Source organism: Saccoglossus kowalevskii, chromosome 14 (genome assembly GCF_978046115.1).
Source record: "Saccoglossus kowalevskii chromosome 14, keSacKowa6.1, whole genome shotgun sequence".
NCBI classification, from domain to species: Eukaryota; Metazoa; Hemichordata; class Enteropneusta; family Harrimaniidae; genus Saccoglossus; species Saccoglossus kowalevskii.
Window position 1 is genome coordinate 36,635,576 of NC_140654.1, and position 20,808 is coordinate 36,656,383.

Consider the following 20,808-nt stretch of genomic DNA (forward strand, 5'->3'; position numbering starts at 1 on the left):
TGTGTGAGATTATTATGATAATATTGCTATTTGAAATATTTTTGGTATTAAAACACTGATACGAAAAGTATTTGTCTTCTACAGTGAGTGTTACTAGTACTGTGTGGGGAAAACGATTCTTTTGCACCCAATAAATTGACAAATGGTATCTTCCAGAATAGTCGACATTGATTGGTTAGACCTAGGAAATGATTCATGAATAATTAATTAGACATATTAAATGAGTTGGCTAGGCCATTTTTCTTGCTGTGTGATTCATTCACAACGCGACTTCGACCCCTATTTGGGGGCCAAATTCGACGGATTTGGCCAAGTATTTTAAATACAACAACGAAGACAAGAAACAATGGATTAATGCGGGTATTGTACGGACAGTAGGGGGAACGTAACCGCAGAAATTCGGTAGTTTTAGTGGGGGACAACATGGCTGCTCCCATGCCAGATCTTAGTCACCTATCGGAGGATGAGAGAAAAATCATTCTTGCGGTGATCGAGAGACAACAAGCCGAGGAAAATAAAGATGCTGCTGTAATAAGGTTAGTATTTAATATATTTAAAACATTAAAACTCGTAACAACTGACAAATCATGTGTCCTAACCGAATTTAAGCTGTGGCGAAATGTCAAGGTAGATGAAAATATCGGTGTTCGCCCATATAGCGCCATCGATCTGTGACTGATGTTGCTCCGCTGACAGCGGCACAGAACTGTCGGAGAAATGTCAAAATCCAGCCAATTCATGTGTACATAAATATTTTCACGAGGATGAAATTGAAATTGAAAAAATCGTCATCTTATTTTATAAAATGACGGATGATCGTAGATGTACATCACTTGCGCATGAAAACAAGAACATCGTTGTAAGGTACTGGGCGGCCCAGCTGTCTCAGTCAGCACGTAGGACGTCAACCGCAAAATGTGTAATATTCATAATTCCGTTAAAATAAATTAACAAAATTTCACCGGTGAATTTGATTAACACTTTTAATTATTACATCAATGAGAAAAACAATATCTAGATGAATGTTGCTTTCTGCAATTGTATTGTCACAATCAAATGCTGAACAGTAGATTTTGTTGTACTTTCAAGGAAATTAATATGAGATGTCATTTTCAGTTTGAGTGTCACAAAACGCAATGTAATGAATTTTTCAATTTGTCTAACCTTGACAGATAGTGTTAATAACACACCAAACAATAAATATTTTATCTAAACGCATTGGTGATTACTATAACACTACACAATGATCAGGACAATACTATTTTTATTCTGAATGACGGGGCAGATAAATTATTTGATATAAATATACAATTTTGCATTTGCTTTTCATACATCTTTAACCTTTGATATGTAACATTTCTTATATAATAAAGGGAAAAAGTCTTTGTTTCTACAACAAGGTTATTTCCTGTTTATCATGAAAAAAACACTCTTATCCTAGAAAAGTAGACATTTTGGTTGGTGTTATTATTATATTGTCTTCCTAGTGTATGATGAAAGTATTCTGTTTCCCGGAATTTCCAATGATGTATTAGGTCACTCACAATCTATGTTAGTTAATCTTAAATTGTACCCTTTGACCTGAAACAGTACCCTTTGACCTGAAACAGTACCCTTTGTGCCAAAATTACCTTTTATAATACATACAATAATTGTGATGCATTGGACATAGAAGTGTATGATAATCGAAATTCATAGATAAGCCTAACCTCTGACTCCTTAATGACCCCCTGACCTTATAACATATCCTGGAATCCTGGTTATTTTAAGGATTGTTTTCTTGTTTGTTTCTTCAATAGATCAACAAAATATTTGTTATTCAGTTTTGTCATCTTGGTTACCTACTTTAATTTGTTTTCACATCCTAATTGATGTTTATTTTTGGTCTGATTTACCATACTGTCAAAGGTTATTGCAAAATATGTGAATTATGACTTGTTTTTTTGCTACTATTGGCAAGTTAGCATTTTTAGAATGTGATAAATTGAAGTTTTTGCTTCAGAGGCATACCAAGTTTTTGTAATTCAAATAGGTGCAACCAACTTATCAACCAATCATTTATGTAAATGGGACATTCAGACTCCAAGCTTGCAAGTTTTAAAAGCTGGTAGTTCATGGCAAGATATGTAAGGTCTACACGGCAGTCTGTATCAGATTAACTCTTGTGTGTTTAAATGACTGGGGCCAAATGAGAACCGAGTTCCACTCAGTTTAATCGGAGCTGAAACAGCTCTCTCAATCACTAGAGAATCAAAGTATTTTTAATATTTGAGAGTCAGATTTAAATCAAGAAGACAAACCTTCTTGTTTTCTTCGAATATCCCAATTCTTAGACTTACATTCCTGGACTAATGGGTATAGGGAAGTAAGAATGCCAATTTCCATCGACGAACAACACCTAATTTCAGAAAGCTATAGAGGGCGTGATTTTAGCTTGATGCGTTTACACTATGGGTGTTCTTGGTCTGGGACGCATTTACACAATGATTTTTGCTGGCTCCCAGCTTGAACCATTGGGCTCTTATAAAATGCTGTTGTGTAAACAAGGCACTTGGTTAGTATATTAGGCTTGGTAGGCCATGCAAACAATTCTGAGCAAAAATAAATATATGTCACATTGCTCAATTTATGTAGGACATCTATAACTTGTTAATGTAAAAACATTGTGATTATTTTGTGCAGTTTGCCTACTAAATTTGAAATTGAGTCTCAGGAGATGCTTGCTGCTGCTGATATTGAGATCAGTTAATTTGTGTGAATTGTTGGGAAAATGTACAAATCAATGATTTTCCGTATATTTTTTTATTTTTGTTGTTGGTCTTCTGATGCATGTGGCCAAGTAATCAAAAACAGGTCCAGTCTTTAAATATTTCCTGTATTACATTCAGTGCATTAAATATTTCATATAATTTTCCCCAAAACCCAGTGAAGCTCTGATTATTTTTTGATCTTTCAATATTGAATGAGTGTAATTTTCAAATTTAGCTAGCATCATAGGGTTAACCAAGTGTTTCCCCATTCTGAGTTAACCGAGTCACAATTATAGTGTTTCCCCATTCTGAGCTAACCGAGTCACAATAGTGTTTCCCCATTCTGAGTTAACCGAGTTACAATAGTGTTTCCCCATTCTGAGCTAACCGAGTCACAATAGTGTTTCCCCATTCTGAGTTAACTGAGTTACAATAGTGTTTCCCCATTCTGAGTTAACTGAGTTACAATAGTGTTTCCCCATTCTGAGTTAACCGAGTTACAATAGTGTTTCCCCATTCTGAGTTAACCGAGTTACAATAGTGTTTCCCCATTCTGAGTTAAGAGTTACAAAAGTGTTTTCCCATTCTGAGTTAACCGAGTTACAATAGTGTTTCCCCATTCTGAGTTAACTGAGTCACAATAGTGTTTTTCCATTCTGAGTTAACCGAGTCACAATAGTGTTTTCCCATTCTGAATTACCTGAGTCACAATAGTGTTTTTCCATTCTGAGTTAACCGAGTCACAATAGTGTTTTTCCATTCTGAGTTAACAGAGTCACAATAGTGTTTTCCCATTCTGAGTTAACTAAGTTACAATAGTGTTTCCCCATTCTGAGTTAACCGAGTCACAATAGTGTTTTTCCATTCTGAGTTAACTGAGTTACAATAGTGTTTCCCCATTCTGAGTTAACCGAGTTACAATAGTGTTTCCCCATTCTGAGTTAACCGAGTTACAATAGTGTTTCCCCATTCTGAGTTAAGAGTTACAAAAGTGTTTCCCCATTCTGAGTTAACCGAGTTACAATAGTGTTTCCCCATTCTGAGTTAACCGAGTCACAATAGTGTTTTTCCATTCTGAGTTAACCGAGTCCCATTAGTGTTTTCCCATTCTGAATTACCTGAGTTACAATAGTGTTTTCCCATTCTGAGTTAACTAAGTTACAATAGTGTTTCCCCATTCTGAGTTAACCGAGTCACAATAGTGTTTCCCCATTCTGAGTTAACCGAGTCACAATAGTGTTTTCCCATTCTGAATTAACCGAGTCACAATAGTGTTTCCCCATTCTGAGTTAACAGTCACAATAGTGTTTTCCCATTCTGAGTTAACCGAGTCACAATAGTGTTTTCCCATTCTGAATTACCTGAGTTACAATAGTGTTTTCCCATTCTGAGTTAACTAAGTTACAATAGTGTTTCCCCATTCTGAGTTAACCGAGTCACAATAGTGTTTCCCCATTCTGAGTTAACCGAGTCACAATAGTGTTTTTCCATTCTGAGTTAACAGAGTCACAATAGTGTTTTCCCATTCTGAGTTAACTAAGTTACAATAGTGTTTCCCCATTCTGAGTTAACTGAGTTACAATAGTGTTTCCCCATTCTGAGTTAACCGAGTTACAATAGTGTTTCCCCATTCTGAGTTAACAGAGTTACAATAGTGTTTTTCCCATTCTGAGTTAACCGAGTCACAATAGTGTTTTTCCTATTCTGAGTTAACCGAGTCACAATAGTGTTTTTCCCATTCTGAGTTAACCGAGTCACAATAGTGTTTTTCCTATTCTGAGTTAACCAAGTTACAATAGTGTTTCCCCATTCTGAGTTAACCGAGTCACAATAGTGTTTCCCCATTCTGAGTTAACCGAGTTACAATAGTGTTTCCCCATTCTGAGTTAACAGAGTTACAATAGTGTTTTTCCCATTCTGAGTTAACCGAGTCACAATAGTGTTTTTCCCATTCTGAGTTAACCGAGTCACAATAGTGTTTTTCCCATTCCGAGTTAACCGAGTCACAATAGTGTTTTTCCCATTCTGAGTTAACCGAGTCACAATAGTGTTTTTCCCATTCTGAGTTAACCGAGTCACAGTAGTGTTTTTCCCATTCTGAGTTAACCGAGTCACAATAGTCTTTTTCCCATTCTGAGTTAACCGAGTTACAATAGTGTTTCCCCATTCTGAGTTAACAGAGTTACAATAGTGTTTCCCCATTCTGAGTTAACCGAGTCACAATAGTGTTTTTCCCATTCTGAGTTAACAGAGTTACAATAGTGTTTTTCCCATTCTGAGTTAACCGAGTCACAATAGTGTTTCCCCATTCTGAGTTAACCGAGTCACAATAGTGTTTCCCCATTCTGAGTTAACCGAGTTACAATAGTGTTTCCCCATTCTGAGTTAACCGAGTTACAATAGTGTTTCCCCATTCTGAGTTAACAGAGTTACAATAGTGTTTCCCCATTCTGAGGTAACCGAGTTACAATAGTGTTTTTCCCATTCTGAGGTAACCGAGTTACAATAGTGTTTTTCCCATTCTGAGTTAACAGAGTTACAATAGTGTTTTCCCATTCTGAGTTAACCGAGTTACAATAGTGTTTTTCCCATTCTGAGTTAAGAGTTACAAAAGTGTTTTCCCGTTCTGAGTTAACCGAGTTACAATAGTGTTTTTCCCATTCTGAGTTAACAGAGTTACAAAAGTGTTTTCCCATTCTGAGTTAACAGTTACAATAGTGTTTTCCCATTCTGAGGATGTTTACGCGTCAAATTTTTCTGGTAAAAAATGCTCATAAACATGTAATTTCACAGTTATCTGTTTCTGAAAACTTGGAAGCATTCAGAATATGTGTTTCTCTTATCATGCTGTACAGTTACTGTATGCCACACTAGATTGATAAGTTGAGCCCTGATAACTGATAACTGCATTCTTGAAATGCTCCATGTTCAGTAGAATTTTTATTGTCTAGTATTGATGACATTATGTCACCAGAAACCTAAATTACTGCATTTTTCAGATTCCTGTGCTAGGCATTGAGTTTTAAAACCTTCTTAGTCACATTGAGATGGTCCTCCATCAGAGTGCCATGTGTGAACACAAATTACAAATATCATATTGCTCAATTTTCAAAGCAAACCCATATAGCTTTAAATACATTATTTTATGAAAAATATAGTAGTTGAGTTGAGTTGTGTTACGAATGTTAAGATGATAATCCTAGGACAAAATTTGATAACCTTGGGTTCTTGTTAAAACCTGTACTATGAATGAACTTTAACCCTGAATTTGTTATTTTAATTTATGTAATAATGATTGTGAACATGTAAAAATCATGTAAACTTTTATAATAACATTGTTTTTAGTTTCTCCTGAAAGTATACAGTTTTTCAATGTAAACATTAAATCATTGATTCTATATCCTACTCCATTTGTACAGTACACTGGTTCCCAGAGTCTATATAGGGAGTACAGTGAAAAAATAAATTATTCCAAATAGCTTCATTGACAGTATGACTTTGTTACTCAGTCAAAAAGAAACAAAACAAAAAAAAATTGAACAAAATTGGTTCAGATATCGTATGTTGAATGTACTGAAAAATGTGCATTTTCGTCAAATCAAGCATTTTCATGTTTTAGACCACTGATAACACCAGGAAAATGTAATCTGGAAAGATGTTTTTTTTTTGTTAACAACAGCATTATACTTGTTTTAATAAAATTTAACTGAGTAGTCTCTTACAATACACCACAATCTGCACAGAGTTTGACAAAATTCAGTTTGACTTAGTTTTTTTGGGTGCGGCACCGTTGAAAATTGGCATATTCATGAAGTTTGGAGACCTGTAACTCAAAAATTAAAAACTGAATCACAGTAAAATTTTGGCTTGGTGATGACATCAGTTTATAGACAGCATAAACGATATGTTTTGATTCATAGCACCCTTACTTTTGTGGAGACAGTTTGTGCAAAATTGAAATAAACATTTTGTCTTTTGCAAGGTGGCGGCCATTTTGGATTTTCTTACTCAATACTTATGTCTACTTTATTAATAAGAAACCTTTATAATATTAAATTAATATTATTCAACTATTCAATTTTCATATTAAAATGAAATTTAGGGGTTAGGGGTGACCAAGGCAGTGTGTGTGTGTGTGTGTGTGTGGGGGTGGGGGATTGCACGCAACTTAGAAGGAAAAACCCATAACTGTGGGTTGACTTTTATTTCTATCTCATAAGATTTGTACATTTAATTATAAAATGTGTAATTAGTAAACAATTATACATGTGAATCACTGGGCTATACAAAACAAACCCACCCCCTCAATCAACATTGAGGTGAACATGTCTTGTACAACAAGCATATTTTAGCATAGAAAATTTATATTTAACACCAAATAATTACACTTTAGTTTTCTGCAAAAATTGTCAGCCTATAACTTTATGAAAAGTACTTTGTTTTAAAATTGTTATACAGTGCATCAATCCTGGTTACGTTGTCCACTTTCCATGCCCTCAATAAAAAGTCCTTTGGAGCGATGTGAATTTCTGATAAAACAAATTTTATGTCAATGTTATCGATGTCATTACGTGATGGCCACCTAAATGAGTCACCAGTTTTCCTCTCCAGACAATTTACTGTTACAGTGGTAGAGTCAGAAGAAACCCCTATTATTTCACCAGCAAACCACTGTGCTTCATATGCTACAGCTACATACATGCCAACAGTCACATGTTTTATTCCAAAAGTATTGTGTACATTCTTCTTCACTCTTTTCTTGCTCCGTACTGGTACTGCATCATTTGCTTTTCTTTTCTAGATGTTATCATTTGTTTCTTTCACATACTCTGGCATGCCTCCATTTGCTCTTATGATTGATTTCAGATTGTCTGTAAGTTCTTGTACAGTTAAAACAATTTTGTTACTTTGCCATTTTGCTAATTTCTTGTTTGGTAGATTTGATTTCAGTACTTGACAATGGTAGGATATTTGATCTTTTATTGCTTTCATTTGTTGCACTCTATTCATCTGTGTCAGCATCATGTCAACTTCTCTCTCTGTTTCCCAAATTCCCCACTTATTTTTTATTCGTAATTCTAATTGTACTTTTATTTGTCTTTTGCGCTCTAGCAGTTTACGTTTTTTTTCCAGTCTTTCAGTCTGCAGCAAAAGTCTTTTTTTTAAATGTTTCTGCTGTGAACAAATTCCTTCTTTCTTCTTTCAGGGGCTTGTTTTCGTGCGATTGATAAATATTTTTTTTTGATGTCTGTTCCCAAATTATAGAGATACATGTATAATGAGGTTTTGTTTTTGTTGAAACAGATACAACCAGCTTTTGAAACCCGACTTTTCTGTGGCGCCCTGTGAATGTTGCGATCAAGATCAGAGAAATCCGACTCTGATCATACATTAGTTAAGGGTGCACTTGCAACTTCTTGTCGCAATGACTCAGAGGGCTGGTTTTCTAAACCACCAGGTAATTGATTACCAACCTGTCTCTCTACGATGACCAGCATAGCTTTGCAGATACACTGTGCACTTTCTAATGTTAATGTGTTTAGTTCTGGATTACATTCGTTGAATAGTGCAGCATAGATTTCATCCTTGTTTATTAAACTGTTGGTAATGTACTTTGTTTCTTTCAACAGTGGTGTTGCATCAATCGCGTTGTCTGCTAGACAGGTTTTTAATTCTAACCAGTGTATGTTCATATCATAATAATTCATATCTTTTTCCAGAAGTCGCATCAAAGGTCCAGTTACCAGCTTAGAAATAATTCCAAGGGCTCTGCACTCTGCAATTATAACATGTTCATCCAAAACAGCCTGAACCTGGCTTATGAGTTTATTTGTAGAATTACATCGTCTGATGACAGAAAATCGGAAATGTGCATTTTGTGATAGTACAATGCAGCTCCCTGGTAAAATGCAACGTTGAATCTATTGTGTTCAAACTTTATCAATCTATTTTTCTCTTTCAGCTCATCTTCTAAATATGGCCCAAAATCAGTGTACACACCAGATTTTTGACAACCCTCATCAGTAAAACCTTTACTCGCTTGATATAACAAATTAAAACAAAATGACTGATTCGATTTATACCAAGCAAGTTTTTCAGTGTTAATTTGATCTTGTTTTTCCTTTTCAAATTCAATGCATGCTGAACTGGCTGCGGCAGCCATATTTACCAATACATGCATTCCGCATAGAAGATGGTACACAGTTTTTGACTCCCGTGTGCAAAGCACAAAAAGGGAGTCTTTGCAGTTAGTGTGTCTGTCTGTGTGTCTGTGTGTCTGTCTGTCTGTGTCTGTGTGTGTTGTGTGTGTGTGTCTGTTCCATCAATATCTCAAGAACCAATGTTCAGATTTCAATGAAACTTGGTATATAGCTCGTCTGGGGCAATGCGCAGATTTGATTAGTTTTTGGTTGACATCCCCATGCATATTAATGAGCTCATCTGCATAATAATGTGTGAATTTTAAGCTATTTCAGTTATATCTCAAGAAGCATTAAAACGATTTTTATGTAACTTGGCAAGAATGTTACTAATGATTGGCTGCTGCAATTCATTGTTGTATTTTACATTTTAATTAAAATTTATCATTTTTTATGTATTTTTTTATTATTTTTTTATTATTTTTTTTTTTAAGTTTTTTATGCCCAATTGCATGAATAAAACTAATAGGAATCGGTGAGTGGACTAATTTGCATAATGATGCGCATGCGTATTCTATTTTTTATGACCAGCAATTTATGATGGTGTCGGCCATTTTGTTATTTCCAGTGTGTTGTACAAAAACGAAGCAAGCGCTCCGGAGATGAAATGTATAAGTTTACATTATGAAAAGGTCTAAGAAATTACATGTATGATTTTTTGACTCCCATGTGCGAAGCACAAAATGGGAGTCTTTGCAGTTAGTGTGTCTGTATGTGTGTGTGTATGTGTGTATGTGTGTATGTGTGTATGTGTGTGTGTGTGTATGTGTGTATGTGTGTGTGTGTGTATGTGTGTCCGACTGTTCCACTGCTATCTCAAGAACCATACATCGGTTTTTGATGAAACTTGGTGCATAGATGCTCTGGGCCAATGCGCAGATTTGATTAGGTTTTGGTAAAAATCCATGCTCGTTAATTACCTAATTTGCATGATAATTAGTTAATTTTTAGCTGTTCTATGACTGTTCCACTGATATCTAAAGAACCACTCATTGGATTTTGATGAAACTTGGTACATAGATGCTCTGAACATATGCGCAGATTTGATTAATTTTTTGTAAAAATCCGTGCATATTAATTACCTAATTTGCATGATAATTAGCTATTTTTTAGTGGTTCCATGACTGTTCCACTGATATCTAAACAACCACTCATTGGATTTTGATGAAACTTGGTACATAGATGCTCTGAACTAATGCTAGGTTTTGATTAGTTTTTGGTAATAATGCGTGGATACTAATTACCTAATTTGCATAATGATTAGTCAATTTTCGGTTTTTCCACTGATATCTCAAGTACTAATCATCACATTTCAATGAAACTTGGTACATAGATGTCATACGACACTGCACAGACCTGATAGTTTTTATGGTAATATCAGTACATATTAATTACCTAATTTGCATAATTAATTAATTTTCAGCATTTGATATAAGTAGTTAGCATTACATTTCAATGAAACTTGGTACTTACATACTCAAGGACTATGCAGAGATTGATTGTTTTCGATAAATATTTGTGCATATTAATCACCTAATTTGCATAATTAGTTAATTTTCAGCTTTTCCACAGGTATCTCAAGTACTAATCATCGCATTTCAATGAAACTTGGTACATAGATCCTTTAGGACTATGCAGAGACCTGATTAGTTTTAGGGTAAATAATTGTGCATATTAATTACCTAATTTGCATAATTAATTTTCAGCTTTTCTACTGATATCTAAAGTACTAATCATCACATTTCAATGAATCTAGAATTATGCAGACCCAATTAGTTTCCGGTAAATATTTGTGCATATTAATCACCTAATTTGCATAATTAACCAACTTTCACACTGATATCTCAGGTACTATACATCACATATCAATGAATGTACATGGATGCTGTAGGACAATAGACAGACCTGAATAATTGTGGGTTAAAATCTGTACATATTAATTACCTAATTTGCATAATTAACCAATTTTAAGCTTTCACACTGATATCTAAAGTACCGTAAAAACTCCAAAATTTCGACCGGTTTTAAATAATTGGTGTTCGATATGTGACGTGTTTTTATAGTCAAAATTAAGGTGCATTTTCGGACGGTCGAATTTTTCAGAATAGAAATCAGCAAATGAAAAAATGGGGATGATAGACAGCTTCATTAGTTTTTAAAAAATGCAATGTCCGTCAATTGACGTAAACTTCCTCATGTTTCACGGTAAAAGCAAAGGTCGTGGCCGAGTTGTAACTCAAAATCTAAACAAAGTCATCAATCAGTGAGTATTATGACAAGCAAAACAAAACATCAAGACGCGGAGAAGAGGTCAGCACAAAACTAATAGGTCAAAAGACAAAGCTGTCTCGCACTACCTAGAAAAACTTGCGAATGTTCGAAGTACAGGTACCCATTGGACAAAAGATGCATGGAAGTTTAGCAAACTATCTCCCCGACCCAGTGCAATGTATCCGGTTAGAATCAAAGCTCACGTGTCCCTTATTTGAGGGACCAAATTCTGCCGTAAATTCGCCCTTGGATTAAAAAACAAAATGGGATTTAAGAAAATAAAATGGGACTTTTAAGGTGTATTTTGGTGTCATTTTTCGGACATTTCAATCAATCCTGCCGGCTAAAATAGAGTCTAAGTTTTACCGTAGTCATTGACGTTTGTCTATTCAAGAGTACACGTGTATGATTTTTATCGTGACTAGCGTGAGCGGGTAAGCTTCCTTTCGAGAATGAGCTGTTATCACTGTGAACAATGTTAAATTATTCTTCAGATGACCAGTTTATTTTTTAAAAACAACTAATTTTTTTATTAGCTCCGCTGTCGACTTTGTCGAGCGGAGCTTATCATATGAGTGATTGTCCGTCGTCGTCCGTCGTCGTCGTCCGTCGTCGTCGTCCGTCGTCCGTGTCAATGTTTTACTTTTTCGACTTCTTCTTGAAAACTACAAGCCTGAATGCTTTGATACTTGGTGTATATGTACCTTGGGTAGACCTCTCTCAGATTTGTTCATTTCATGATGATATCTTCAATTCTCTAATTTTGGTGAATATTTTTGTCATTTTTAGTAAAAAGTGATATTTTCGACTTCTTGTTGAAAACCGCAAGTGCAATTGCTTTGATATTACATATATAGGTACTACATTTGGACCTCTCTCAGATTTGTTCATTTCATGATGATATCTTTAATTCTCTAATTTTGATGAATATTTTTGTAATTTTTGGTAAAAAGTGATATTTTCGACTTCTTGTTGAAAACCGCAAGTCCAATTGCTTTGATATATTATACATATAGGTACTACATGTGGACCTCTCTCAAATTTGTTCATTTTCTAATGATATCTTCTGTTCTTTAATTGCCATGTGCATTGCTAACAGCGGAGCTATCTCAGCCGACAGGCTGCTTGTTTAAAAAAAATCATGCCGTTTTCGCATCAAAATCCAAGCCAAAATATCGTACTACAACACCAATCTCTTCCGCATTGCGTTCAATAACATTAACATATTTAAATAAGCTATGGTAATTTGAACACGTTGGCATCATCCAGCTTTTTGATTGGTTAATTAGCGATTTGACCTATTTGACCTAAGAGAACATGGCGGATATCCTACAGCATCAAACGTTTATACGAGACCGGAATCATTCGCTTACGATGAAACTAAGTTGACTTTTATTTGTATTTCATAACCATTCAACAAATTTATTTTGTGTACATTATTATAATCACTACTGAGTACAGTAATAATCAACAATTCAGAAACGCAGCATGCCGAGATTTTTGTGTTCGTTTTTATTTGAAACTTCGTTTATTTAGAATATATTTTCGTTACCAATAAAATAAAAATCTCTCAGTCAATCAGAAACCCGGATTCATGCCTTCGAGGAAGGTCCCGTTTGAACGCTCACATCGTGTTTTTTTTTCGTTTGGGGGAAAACTAAAACTGGTCGCAATTTTCGAATAAGAATGAGTCGGCAATTTTTAGTGGAGTCAAAAATTTGTAGGTAAATAAAACACAGAAACCGGCAAATAAATAGGCGGCCGAATTTTTAGAGGGGTCGAAATTTTGGAGTTTTCACGGTACTAATTATTCCATTTCAATGAAACTTAGTATAAAGATGCTCTAGGACAATGTACAAACCTAATTAGTTTGGGGTAAAAATCTGTTCATATTAATTCCCTAATAAGCATAATAATTCATAATTTTTTGGTTCTAATCACATTTCAATTAAACTTGGAGACATAGATTTTCTGTTACATTGCGCAGACCTCATTAGTTTTACACTCAAATCTGGTCATATTAATTTTCTGATTTGCATAATTAGTTTTCAGCTAAGTAATTTCGAATTATATTTAATGTGTCTCCAATACTCTCAGCACATGGGAGTTCTTTCTAAGCTTTCTTTGATTATTATCGTATAAGTAAGTAAATAAATAAATAAGTAATTGAACAAATGTATAACCTCAATGACTGTGAAACGAATTACTGTGCAAGCTAGTTTACATTCACGTGTACATTCAAGCCATGGAACATTGAACCCTGCGTGAGCCCAGTCAAGAAAATAATGAATGTGAGATTCATCATCGCCAAAACCATGGCAGTGTTGAAGATATGAAAATGGTTGGTAGGTTCGATTTCATGGTAAAATGTTGTGTAAATTCGTTGTACTTGTGAATCCTGATTTATCACCGTATTATTGAACGCGAGAACAAATATGGTGACCTCCAGCATCAATGTAGTTGTATCAAGTCGCTGCCGTAAGGAGATATTTCCTTTGTATCGCTTACCAACATTGTATTGTACTTCTTTCCTTTATTTTCCTTTACACATTTGGAAACTTGCATGGTGCACTTTCACCCCCACCTTCCCCAAATTACGAAGCTACATGTATCATGTCGATTAGTAGGTATAGGATGTCTATGTGTGTTGATGACTACGTCGTTGTGTAAGGGCTTCTCGTACGTAAAATGGGGCACATTCCCAGTAAAAATATCTATTTACACAGGGCTGACAAAATTCACCTACATGTGTAAATTCATGTTGGGATTTGGAGAAAAAAACTCGTAAAACATAACGAATTTACCGTGACAGGAGTGATCAATTTTGGTGCCGATTGTTGGTGGGCTGATCAGCATGTCAGTGGTTTGTTATGAGCGGTAATTTCGTCGGAAATTATGAATTCATTGGCTCTAATAGATCCTAGTTTACTTTAGTTGTTTCATCCGATTATTCTGTACATTGATTTTACCTCGCAAAGGAAACAATCGATGTTTGGCTTTGTTATATTTACACTATTGCAACACCTTATGTGGGCCCCAGCGTGAGCCTCGTGTTTCACTATTTTTTTTCATTGAATATATCGGAAGGCACATTTATTGCTTGAGTTACTGTTCCTATTAAGTTAAGCCATGGAGCAAAAAATGAAAATATGGTTAAACTGAATACCATGCTTCATGTGGAATGTATTGACCGTGATGTCAGCATTAACTACTGGATGCACAGTGGAAACCACTGGGGCAACGCCACGCTGACCGGCGTCTCTTGCCTGGTAAAAAAAAACATGCGGGACAGGCTGCAGGGTTTTAAGCCATCGTAGATGTTTTCGAAACGAAAATTAGCGAATAGGTTTTGTTTCGAGCCACTTTAAATGTCCTGTGTGTATTTTTGGTTGGTACTCATTGCGTGCAACGTGCCCCAGATAGTGTCAATTTATACGCAGCAACAAATGAGACGCGATGGGGATTACTTTGAATTTTATGTACCGAGAAGTACGTCTGCCTAAATTATTAATATTTGTTATGGTACTGTACGATGAGCTGAGCTGTACGATGGTTGTAATTTTACCATGTCGATTTTCAGGATTTACAAACCAATCCAAAAGATTGTGATGCCTTCCTTATTAATATACGTAACTGAAAATAAATAAATATACTATTTATTGACACACATATTGATATTAAGATAGTGGTTTGAATTTTAGATATTTAGATTGTGATTGTTTGTCAGAAATTTACATAGTTCTTGCTACTTTCACGTTCACAATAAATTTCTAAAATATTTGTAAATGCCCTATAAGTTTATTTTGGGCATTTATTTGTTTACTATTTTCGTTGCATTTCATTTTCCCCAATGTTTTCTGAATTATTTCAGTTTTCTTTTTAATGTTGCAATTTTGTGTTGACTTTTTATGCATATTTTTAAGTAGGCTTATTGTAGGTATATGATGTCTATGTGTGTAGATGACTACTGGTAGCTCCTTAATTAATAGATTATTCATAATTTGTTTATCATTTTCAAATATTCCCGAATATTACATCATGATCCCTATTCCCTCAGCACACGGGAGTTCTTTCTAAGCTTTCTTTAATCATTTTTGTCTTTTCATTTTCATCAAATGAGTCCCAGTTTTGTTCAACAGTAGGCAATAAAGATTCACGCATTTCTTCCATCTTGCTTTTATATTTTTTGTTCACAACATGTCTGTCACTCATAATATTTTTGCTCAGAAGAATTAGTTGTGCGTATATATTTTTTGTTTCTTCATCGTTTACAGCTATTGACTGAGCTAGTTCTTCAAATGTTTCTATGGTAGCATTCATGTAGTCATCAGCTGACCCACTAAGCAATTCTTGGAAACCAAGAGCAATGAAACCTGAAGGCCAGCATAGTCAATAAACTTTTTTCGAGTGCCATCACTGTGAAGTGTGTTTGGATCCTGTTGCTCAAGTATTGCAGTGGCAGCTTGGGCTTGAGCCAATACCAGGGCTTCGACCTACATCATGGATGTCAGGGACTTACTTGGCAACCTATCAACATTCAGGATGTTCTTGAGCACTGACTTTACAACTGCTGTGCAGTTTTGTACTGAAACATTGTGTGTCAAAAGATCATAATAAACCTGTCTTATACTATCTGTATACTTTCCATTTTCAAAGGTTTTAATTTCGTTTGCATCCATCAAATCTTCTATTTTTTCACATAGCTTCATATTGTCATTTTCTAAATGTTTCACGTGTTCAAGATTACTCTTCACTTTCTGAGAATGGCATTCACTTGCTGACTGGGCTTTTGTTTTCCAGTAACTTTTGCTTTTCTGAAGGTTTTTTTTTTCCATTAAGATCTGATCTAATTTCTCTTGTAGTATTTCATTATCTCTTGTTGATTGCTTTATGTCATGTATATATTCTTTCATCACTTTATTTTGTTCTTCAATCTGATGTGTCATCTTCTTTATTTTCTCATCTCGCCTTTTAATTTTTTTGTTGAAATTTCTGGGAGTTAATGCTGCAAGTTTTGCTTTTAAATCATTTATTTGAATCAATTTCTGCCTATACTTGTCTTGCTTCTTGCTCATTTCACTAATTTTATCTAGTGCAGCTAATTTCTCACGTGAAAGCGTTCCATACTTTGAGTAATTTTGCTAATTTCTTGGTAACTGTCAGCAAGATTTCTACTCAAACTTTCTCGAATGTTTTCCAGATCTTGATTACTTCTACTTGTTTCACTTACAGTTTCACTGACTTCATTGGGATTTGTCTTTGGAGCTTTGTATGACTTGCTTAGGAAGTCATCTAACTCATGCTGACGTTTGCTGCATTTCTGTTTTATATATGCATCATGTAGCCGAGTCCACTGGCGTCTAATTCCAGTGACATTTAGTTTTGTTTTAGCACTAGGCCGCATAAATACATTTAACCAATTTAAAGCATTAGCCCAGGGAAGATTGTTTCTAATAAGAAAATTACGAAGTTCTAACACATTCTTAATTTCTAGGTTGATACTGTTATCCTGACTGGCTGTGAAACTACATGATATCAAAACTTGTGGTGTGACACTCTTTTCTGCAAACACTGCTGATAAACATTTTGCAGACTGTGTTGCTATAACTGTACTCAAGACTTGAACTTCCTTTCCATCTTTTCTAGCTTTCTCTACATTTCTCCGTACTCGTTTTGTTAAGTTGCTAATATTTCACTGGTAAAACAATATCTGGGTCAAAAAGCCTAATTATATCTGGCATGGTTTGTTGTATATTAATTCCCATTTTCTGCAGATCATCATGTAAATTTAAATACAGACCATAACTTAGTGGAACATTGAAGCTAATATCAACTAACTTCTTCTGCCCTGACAGTAAACTTTCTAAGTTGTCCCTGATTCTAAGTGACACATCCATATTGGAATATCTAAATATAAAAAACAAACAATATTTATTATCTGTTTCTAATGTCTAACAAGAGTATATTAACTAGTTTAGAAATTAATTACTTATATGTTAGAACTATGAAAAAACACAGAAAACAAACAATTTGTGACTAAAAAGTGTATTTTATTTACAACATAAACAACTGTTGAATAATAATAAAGTGAACACAAATTAAACAGGCAAAAATAATTGCAAAAACAAGCAGCCTATCAGCTGAGATAGTTCCGCTGTTAGCAATGCACATTTCAATTAAAGAACTGAAGACATCATTAGAAAATGAACAATATGAATAGTATCAAAGCAATTGGACTTACAGTTTTTAACAAGAAATCGAAAATATCACTTTTTACCAAAAATGACAAAAATATTCACCATAATTAGAGAACTGAATATATCATCACAAAATGAACAAATCTGAGAAAAGTCTAAATGTAGTATCTATATATGTAATATCAAAGCAATCGGACTTGTGGTTTTTAACAAGAAGTCGAAAATATCACTTTTTACCAAAAATGACAAAAATATTCACCAAAAATAGAGAATTGAAGATATCATCACGAAATGAACAAATCTGAGAGAGGTCCACATGTAGTACCTATATATGTAGTATCAAAGCCTTTGCACTTGCGGTTTTTAACAAGAAGTCGAAAATATCACTTTTTACCAAAAATGACAAAAATATTCACCAAAATTAGAGAATTGAAGATATCAACATGAAATGAACAAACCTAAGAGAGGTCTACCCAAGGTACATATACACCAAGTATCAAAGCATTCAGGCTTGTAGTTTTCAAGAAGAAGTCGAACAAGTAAAACATTGACACGGACAACGGACGACGACGACAGACGACGACGGACGACGACTGACAATCACTCATATGATAAGCTCCGCTCGACAAAGTCGACAGCGGAGCTAAAAATCCAAACAAACAAATAATTGAGATGATTTAATTCTCTCATGCCATAAGGTAATAATAATGTGATTTTCGAAATCTTCAAAATCGAAGCCACGAAAGAAGTAAAGTCGATGTTGAACTTTGAATGAGCTACCGGTACTCAGATTTATAGTGCATAGCGTCGGCATATGGTTTCAAAATGCACGTAAACAACACAGAATTTCCCTAATAGTATACCAAATAATCGTGCAAAGTACAATTCACAAATAATTAATGGTAATGCCGGCGTAATAACGATAATATCTCTCTTTTGAAGCTTTGCTAATAATTGCCGTATTTTTTGAACCTGGCAACTAAACCCGTAGAAAATTTGCATTCAACCACTTCATTGCCGATTATGTGCCGAAATTAATGTAAAATAACAAAGGATCTTGTAAATTCGGTCACAAAATAATCGTACGAGAATTAGTTTCTTTGGAAATCAATGTTACTACGCAGAAATTGGCGTCCCGTGAAGTGTAGACCTCCAAGGAAAAGTTCTGGTTGACTCAAAAATTGGTGCGTCGCCATTTTTACGTTCGATCTCAACTTTTGACCTGTCTTCCGATGACCTCGATTTTGTACCGGAGTTTTCTCAGTGGAGCTGGTCAATGAATAATTACAATAATAGTTTTAAACTACAGTTAAAATAGTAAACATGGTGAAACTTTCAGTTTAAACAATTTACATACCGTATTTACATAAGAAAACGAACAGACAAAATTTGACCTCAATTTTCTTTCGCATGAGTCATAGCTGCATAAATTAAACTAGTACCATCTTACAGCAAATTTTATTGGCCATATTTTCATCTGTGTTTGGAAGATCTGTGTTGATTGGCTCCCCTTTGGCTTTTCTGTTTTATATCACGCACCCTGCACAATATCAAGGGCCATGTTTATTTACAGCGCAATTTTATCGCTAATGGTCGATTTTTCCGGCGGGAGTGTGATTCAGTCACACATCGTACCAAGCTTTTTACGTGCGAAATAGACACACGACTAACCTGTTTCAATAATTAGCGTTATTTTATTGATGTGCAACGTCTAGAATTTGTAAAATAAAAGTTTAAAATTCTTGGGAAAAGTTACAGCATGCGTGAATTCGTACGACCGCCATATTGGATTCTGAACTCCCTAGTCTATATTGCACTTATGTGAGCTAGTGTGCCACACACTCAAGTGAGGGAGGGACCCTTTGATAAATTATTCCCAGTGATACTAATCCCACACATGTGTAGGTACTTGTATTTGACCTGGTCTGGCCTGGCATTAAATTGTCATGTGACACATAGTGACACACAGATACAAAGTGACATAGTCCTGTAATTTAGTCCCAAATATCAAATTTAATTTATAATAAGGCAGCAAATTGCATTGTTTTTTTAAGGTTAATTTTCACATGTGTTATGATAGAAGTCACTAGCCTGGGAAAGATAAATTACCTTTCTTCCTATATACCTATGAAATTGATGTTATCAGAAGAAAGTACATTTAAAATTAATAACATACATCAATAATCATTGCCATTAAAATTGATGACTAATAAGCTTGTACAGAATACTGGGTGTTGCAATATTTAGGGAGGGGCTTAATATGACAATACAGAATACTTGGTGTTGCAATATTTAGGGAGGTGCTTAATATGACAATACAGAATACTTGGTGTTGCAATATTTAGGGAGGGGCTTAATATGACAATACTTGGTGTTGCAATATTTAGGGAGGGGCTTAATATGACAATACAGAATACTAGGTGTTGCAATATTTAGGGAGGGGCTTAATATGACAATACAGAATACTTGGTGTGGCAATATTTAGGGAGGGGCTTAATATGACAATACAGAATACTAGGTGTTGCAATATTTAGGGAGGGGCTTAATATGACAATACAGAATACTTGGTGTTGCAATATTTAGGGAGGGGCTTAATATGACAATACAGAATACTTGGTGTTGCAATATTTAGGGAGGGGCTTAATATGACAATACAGAATACTTGGTGTTGCAATATTTAGGGAGGGGCTTAATATGACAATACAGAATACTTGGTGTTGCAATATTTAGGGAGGGGCTTAATATGACAATACAGAATACTTGGTGTTGCAATATTTAGGGAGGGGCTTAATATGACAATACTTGGTGTTGCAATATTTAGGGAGGGGCTTAATATGACAATACAGAATACTAGGTGTTGCAATATTTAGGGAGGGGCTTAATATGACAATACAGATTACTTGGTGTGGCAATATTTAGGGAGGGGCTTAATATGACAATACAGAATACTAGGTGTTGCAATATTTAGGGAGGGGCTTAATATGACAATACAGAATACTTGTTTTGCAATATTTAGGGAAGGGCTTAATATGACAATACAGAATACTAGGTGTTGCAATATTTAGGGAGGGGCTTAATATGACAATACAGAATACTTGGTGTTGCAATATTTAGGGAAGGGCTTAATATGACAATACAGAATACTAGGTGTTGCAATATTTAGGGAGGGGCTTAATATGACAATACAGAATACTTGTTTTGCAATATTTAGGGAGGGGCTTAATATGACAATACAGAATACTAGGTGTTGCAATATTTACGGAGGGGCTTAATATGACAATACAGAATACTTGGTGTTGCAATATTTAGGGAAGGGCTTAATATGACAATACAGAATACTTGGTGTTGCAATATTTAGGGAGGGGCTTAATATGACAATACAGAATACTC

The 20,808-nt window shown here is 34.9% G+C and overlaps 1 protein-coding gene across 3 annotated transcripts in view; it reads left to right on the forward strand.

Moving 5' to 3' along the window:
• The first annotated feature begins 224 nt into the window (after positions 1-224).
• LOC100366304 (regulating synaptic membrane exocytosis protein 2-like) overlaps positions 225-20,808 on the forward strand; it is a 238,080-nt gene continuing 217,496 nt past the window's right edge. For all 3 annotated transcript variants that reach the window (XM_085508189.1, XM_085508187.1, XM_085508188.1), the window contains exon 1: positions 225-536. In XM_085508189.1, the coding sequence (XP_085364315.1) occupies positions 424-536 (113 nt within the window). In that variant the 5' untranslated portion in view covers positions 225-423. The remainder of the gene's footprint in view (positions 537-20,808) is intronic.